At 47.4% G+C, this 6,153-nt stretch overlaps 1 protein-coding gene across 1 annotated transcript; it reads right to left on the bottom strand.

Moving 5' to 3' along the window:
* Positions 1-217: 217 nt before the first annotated feature.
* On the bottom strand, positions 218-5,595 carry LOC136507801 (uncharacterized). The gene is made up of 2 exons (XM_066502411.1): positions 4,781-5,595; positions 218-230 (listed from the first exon to the last, which is right to left on the bottom strand). Exons 1-2 carry the CDS (start codon positions 5,593-5,595, stop codon positions 218-220), a joined length of 828 nt encoding a protein of 275 aa, XP_066358508.1.
* Positions 5,596-6,153: the final 558 nt, after the last annotated feature.

Raw genomic sequence — 6,153 nt, 5'->3', positions numbered from 1 at the left:
AACCGGGAGCCTGTGCAAGATGTTGCTCCTTTGACTCTCTACAAGGACGGTCTTTACGTGAGCGGAGAGCTCTGGGAGTATTGGCATTCGGCCTTTCCCCGCAGCGTTGCGCACGACGTTTTTGAGTCAGTTAGGTTTGACATAGACGACGAGCGCGCTGAGTTTACTCGCGTGCTTGCTTGGCGTGGACCTCCGCCACAATAGTTAGTATTTTATTTCAAGTTGGTGTCCTGTAAGAATGTTTCTTGACGCTTTATGGAATACAAGACAGGTTGACTTTCTTGATTGTTTGTGCGGTGGCTTGATCCCGTCGTGGTAGTTTACATATCTCGTCTAGTCCCGAGCTCGCGCACTGTTGTCCTTCGCCTTGGCGATCGAGCGCGATACAGAGGTGGTGGCTAGGACCTTCGCCCCATTTTTTCTCCTTCTCTGTGCTTGCTTGATGGTCGGGGTAGAAGTCTCCGTCGTTTTTTGACCGGCGGAGGCATACTTGAAGTCCGCCTGGCGAGGCTTGCCGGATCGGTGTTTGATCCGACTGGAGGTTTGGCGCAGCTTGTGCAGATGGTGGAGACTTTTGATATTTCTTTAGCTGGGTGTTTTAGCTGTCTGGAGGCATGGGTCTCCGACGGCGTACACCCGTGGGACATGGTTGGTCTTTGGAGATGGCAGTTAGGTCTCCGGAGGCAGGGGGATGTTACGAGTTTTCGTGCGATATCCCCCTGCTTCTATAGGCCTTCATCGGTCATCACCGTGCCGTAGGCCCTCTCTCTTTTCCCACTGTCTCCGACTATCTACCGTTGCTTCTGCCCTTACGAGTTTTCATACAATATCTATAGTGGACTTGGTTATCTAAGGAGACCCCTGCCTCCATGGCTATCGCTATGGCTTTTGCCTGTGCTGCGCCTTGCTCCCCCCTTGCGCCCTTGCGCCTTATGCCGACTGAGTTTCTTTGGGGTATGGGGGAATCCGTTTTTATAGTGTGGTGATTGCCTTCGTGGGTTAACATTTTTGTACGTTGTTAGTTGGAACATATCTTGGCTTTGATGGCCTGTATCTTGCCTTATTTATTCGTTCCCCTTGAGATCTTTTCGAAGTAAAGAGGTTTGGCGCCGCATTGGTGGCAGTGTTTTGTCGGGCATTTATTGTTTTTCCTGTTTTGGATGGCGGAGACATTTTTCCTGGGTTGGATGCCTGTTTTGCCAAAAGAGAATTTTGCCTTGATGCCTAACTTTGGTCAGGTCTTTGTCAAGGGTCGGAGGCCTCTTTGACCAAAAGAAATTTTGCCCGGATGCCTGTCTTTGGCCAGGTCTTTGTCAAGGGTCGGAGGCCTTTTTGGCCAAAGGAAAATTTTGCCCTGATGCCTGACTTTGGTTAGGTCTTTGTCGAGGGTCGGAGGCCTTGTTGGCCAAAGGAAAATTTTGCCCTGATGCCTGACTTTGGTCAGGTCTTTGTCGAGGGTCGGAGGCCTTGTTGGCCAAAGGAAAATTTTGCCCTGATGCCTGACTTTGGTCAGGTCTTTGTCAAGGGTGAAGGCCTGTTTGGCTGTAGAGGTCGTTTCAAATTGCCCTTGCCTATGGCTGGCTCTTTGAAGGACCTGTTGTTTTTGTTTACCGAATATTGCGGCGCCATAGCTGGCCGCTTTCGGTTTTGCGTTCTTTGAGGCATTATTTTGGGGAATTACCTCTTTATACTTGTAGAGGATTTTTACACTGAGCCTGCCTTGTTAAAAACCTCACCTCCTCTTGGAGTTCCCCTGTGAGGAAAAGAGTGCCGGCTCTTTTACATTTTGTTTTGATTGAAGTAAAAAAAACTAAGGTAAATGCATGTAGGGGCCTCCGCTTATATTTTGCAGAGGTTGCCCTTTGGTACATTGCCTAGATGTAGTATCTGCGAAGGCTGTCAATATTCCATGTGTGGGTTGTTGTGACACCTTCGCTGTCGGTCAAGTGGAAGGAACCAGGTCGGCCTGCTGCCGTTGCTGTGTATGGGCCTTCCCATTTTGGTTGCAACTTGCTGACGAGCTGCGCGTTGGGTTTTCTCCTGAGTACGAGGTCTCCGTGGTTTATGTCTTTCCTTACTACCTAAGAGTCTCTCCACTTCTTGGTTTGGGACTGATATTTTGTGATGTTGTCGACTGCTTCCAGTCTGGTGGCTTCTATTGTTTCTTTTGCATATTCTTCATCCTGCAACATCAGCTGGCTTGTTGTGCAGAGGCTCTCGTGCTTTATTTCTTCTGGCATCATGGCCTCTTCTCCATAAAGCAATTTGAATGGTGTGAATCCTGTTGTTCATGAGATGGATGTATTGTGTGACCAAATAACTCTTGGTAATTCATCTATCCATTTTCCTTTGCGTAGGCCCAGCAGTGTTTTTGATATTGCTGAAAAGACTATTCTGTTTGCTCTTTCCACTGCTCCATTGGACTCTGGGTGGTATACTGAGGCGAAGGCTAATTTTGTCCCTATGCTTTTGTAGAATTCTTTGAAGTTCTCTGAATCGAATTGTTTTCCATTGTCTACTGTCAAGATCCTTGGTACACCAAATCTGCAAACGATGTTCTGCCAGAAGAATTTTCTAATAGTTTTTGAGGTTATCTTCGCCAGCGGCTTTGCCTCTATCCATCTTGTGAAGTATTCCACTGCTACTACTGCGAATCTGTTTCCTCCTTGGGATGGGGGTAAAGGGCCGACCAGGTCCATCCCCCATCTTTGCAGTGGCCATGTTGGAGGTATAAGCTGGGTCTCCGACGATGGCTTCGACTGTCCTGGAGAGAATGTTTGGCATGCTTTGCATGTTCTGACTGTCTGCTCTGTGTCTTGTATGTGTGTTGGCCAGTAGAAGCCTTGCCTTATTGCCTTTGCTGATAAAGCTCTGGAGCCAATGTGCGACCCGCAAATTCCTGAGTGTATTTCTTGAAGCAACTCTATGCCTTCGCTCTGCGATATGCATTTGAGGAGAGGCTGGACTACTCCCTTCTTGTACAGTACGCCGTTTATGATTGTGTAGTTTCTTGCCCTAGCCTGCATTCTTGCTGCTTTTGCTTCATCTTCTTCGGTGGCTTTGCCTTCTAGGAATTCTGTTATCACCTTTCTCCAATCTTCATTGTGCAGTTGAAGTATGGGTTTTAGTGCCTTGGATGTCTCCGCAGTTGCCGAAGACTTCAATGTCTGGTAAAAAGTGTTGGGAGGTAGTGGTAGGTTGTTTGCCGCAGCCTTTGCCAATTCATCTGCCTCTGCATTTTCTGATCTTGGGATGTGCTTCAGGGTGAAACCCTCAAATCTCCTCTCCAAATTTCTGACAATGGATAGGTATTTGATGAGTTCTGGCTCTCTTGCTGTATATTCTTTCTCTACTTGGCCAGTGACCACTTTAGAATCTGTTTTGACTGTCAATGTTTTTGCCCCTAGGGCCTTTGCTTTGCTCAGCGCTAAGATCAGGGCTTCATATTCTGCTGTATTGTTTATTGATTTGAACTCTAGCCTTGCTGCGTATTTCAGTTTGATGCCGGAGGGTGCCATTAGGACAGCGGAGGCTCCTGCTCCGGCTTGGCCCCAGGCTCCATCCGTGAATGCTATCTAGCCTTGAGTTGGTGGTTGTACCTTGGGCTCTGTCGGAGGTGTCCAATCTACTACAAAATCAGCTAATGCTTGTGATTTGATTGCTGTTCTGGGGACGTATGAGATTCCAAACTGTGATAGCTCTGTAGCCCATTTGCCTATTCTGCCAGAGGCTTCTTTGTTTCTGAGCAAGTCTTGTAGTGGCAGCGATGTTGGAACTGATATTTCGTGGGCTTGAAAGTAATGCTTTAGTTTTCTTGATGCCATCAGCACCGCGTAGGCAACTTTCTCTACCTCTGTATAGTTTAGTTTGGCTCCGGACAATGCTTTTGAGATGAAATAAACTGGTTTTTGAGTTTTGCCTGCTTCTTTTTCCAGCTCGTGGATTAAAACTGCGCTGACTGCATGGTCGGAGGCCGCCACATACAACAATAGGTGGTTGTTCGCTTCTAGGACGGAGACCATCAATGAGTTTGCCAGATACTCTTTCAAGTTGTGAAATGCCTCCGACTGCTTGGACCCCCATTCGAAGTTGTCTCCACCCCTCAGGGCTTGGAAGAAGGGTAGGCTGCGTTCTGCTGATTTTGAGATGAATCTGTTGAGCGCAGCTATTCTTCCCGTTAGCTTTTGTACTTCCTTCTTGTTTTTGGGCTCTCCCATTGCCATTATTGCTCTAGTTTTGTCCGAGTTCACTTTGATGCCTACGCTGCTTATGATATAACCGAGCATCTTCCTTTTGTGACTCCGAATATACATTTCTCTAGGTTGAGGCGGAGGCCAGCTGTCCTTAGGTTGGCGAAGGTCTCCTGTAAGTTGGAGAAGTGGTCATCCTTGTTCTTGCTCATGACCACTATGTCGTCGACATAGGCTATGATGTTTCTATCTAGCTGTGATCCCAAAACCTCCTTTGTCATTCTGGTAAAGGTTGCTCTGGCATTCTTGAGTCCCTCCGGCATTCTGGTGTAGCAGTATGTCCCGAATGGGGTGGTGAAACTTGTTTTGTCTTCATCTTCTTTTTCATCCAGATTTGGTGATACCCAGAGAAACAGTCGAGGAGAGAGAACCTCTAGCATCTAGCTGCTTTGTCGACGGAGGCGTCTATTCTTGGCAATGGGAAAGGGTCTTTCTTGCAAGCTTTATTCAGATCTATGAAATCTATGCACATTCTCATTTTGCCATTTTTCTTTGGTACCAAGACTACGTTTGCAAGCCATTCTGAATACTTGACTTCTCTTATCACTTTTGCATCTAGCAGTCTTTGCACCTCCGCCTTTGCTGCCAGTATTCTGTCCTCCAACATTTTTCTCTGTTTCTGCTTTCTTGGTCTCATGTTTTCGTTGATGTCCAGTTCGTGCTGTATGATGTCCCTGCTGACTCCCTGGAGGTCGGAGGCTGACCAGGCGAAGATGTCCTTGTTTTTGACTAGGGTTGCCATGAGCTCTTCTTCTTCTACCTTGCATAATTTTGAGCTGATGGTCACTTTTCTGTCTGGTAACTCTTTTTCTAGAGGGATCAGCTTTGTCTCTTCCTGTCCTGCCATATCTGTTTCTCCTTTGGGCATGTCCGGAGGCTGTAGTTCTTTGTTCGCCGACTCGACTGCATTGATGTTTCTTTGGGCTCTGTAGATAGCTTTCTCTATGTTTCTTGCTTCTTTCTGGCTACCTCGGACTATGATAATACTGTGGAGTGCTAGTATTTTCATGCACAGGTAGGCCATATGCAGGGCTGCGTTGAATTTGGTTGTGAATCCTCTTCCCAAGATGGCATTGTATGGATAATACAGATCGACGACGTCGAACGTTATGTACTCGGTTCTAGCATTCGCTTGGGTTCCGAATGACACTAGGAGTGAGATTTTTCCTAATGCTTGTATCTGCTTGCCTCCGAATCCTATTAAGGGGGATTCGGAGGGCTGTAGTTGATTTCTGCTGAGCTTCATTTGGTCGAAGGTATTTGCGAAGATTATATCTACTGAACTGCCAGTGTCAATCAGTATTCTGCTTATCTCCCATGCTGCTATGTTTATCCTGATCACCATTGCGTCTGTGTGAGGGTAACTCTCTAGCTGGAGGTCTTCTTCTATGAAGGTGATTGGGACTCTGGACCAATTTGTGTGTTTGGCCGGGCCTTGGACTGCTACATTGTTTACCAGGCGGAGGTGATCCTTTTTCTGCTTTTTCGTTTGAAACTCCATTGATGATCCTCCGGCGATTGGCAATATCATGCCAATTGTTGGCAGTGCTCCATGAGGGTTGACTTGGTTTTCTGGGTTCGGCTCGTTTTTTGGTGTTTGGGGTTGGTTGTGCGGTGGTGGCGGAGGCAATTGTTGCATGTGGTGCTGTGGCTGCGAAGGCTCAAACCTTATTCGGTTTTGCTCCGGTGTGCTTGTTTCAAGGTAGGTTATATGGGGAGATTTTGGGTTTATGTAGGTCAAGCTTGCGTCCGACCTGTAGTTGCCCGCCGGAGGCTGCTGCGAAGGTGATGACCGCCATGCTGGTAGGAAGTTTGGGTAATAGGCGGAGGCCGGTGTGGAGGGATGTATTTGGGTTGCGTTTAGCGCTGGGTACATTGGGCAGTACTGCTGGTGGCTAGTTGT

Source organism: Miscanthus floridulus, chromosome 15 (genome assembly GCF_019320115.1).
Source record: "Miscanthus floridulus cultivar M001 chromosome 15, ASM1932011v1, whole genome shotgun sequence".
Taxonomy (NCBI): Eukaryota; Viridiplantae; Streptophyta; class Magnoliopsida; order Poales; family Poaceae; genus Miscanthus; species Miscanthus floridulus.
The sequence above is the reverse complement of the archived record's forward strand: the minus strand, read 5'-3'. Positions and strand labels throughout refer to the sequence as shown.

What these genes read in the sequence shown, in the direction of transcription:
- LOC136507801 (XM_066502411.1), bottom strand. Translation starts at nt 5,595, where the DNA reads ATGGTGATCAGGATAAACATAGCAGCATGGGAGATAAGCAGAATACTG.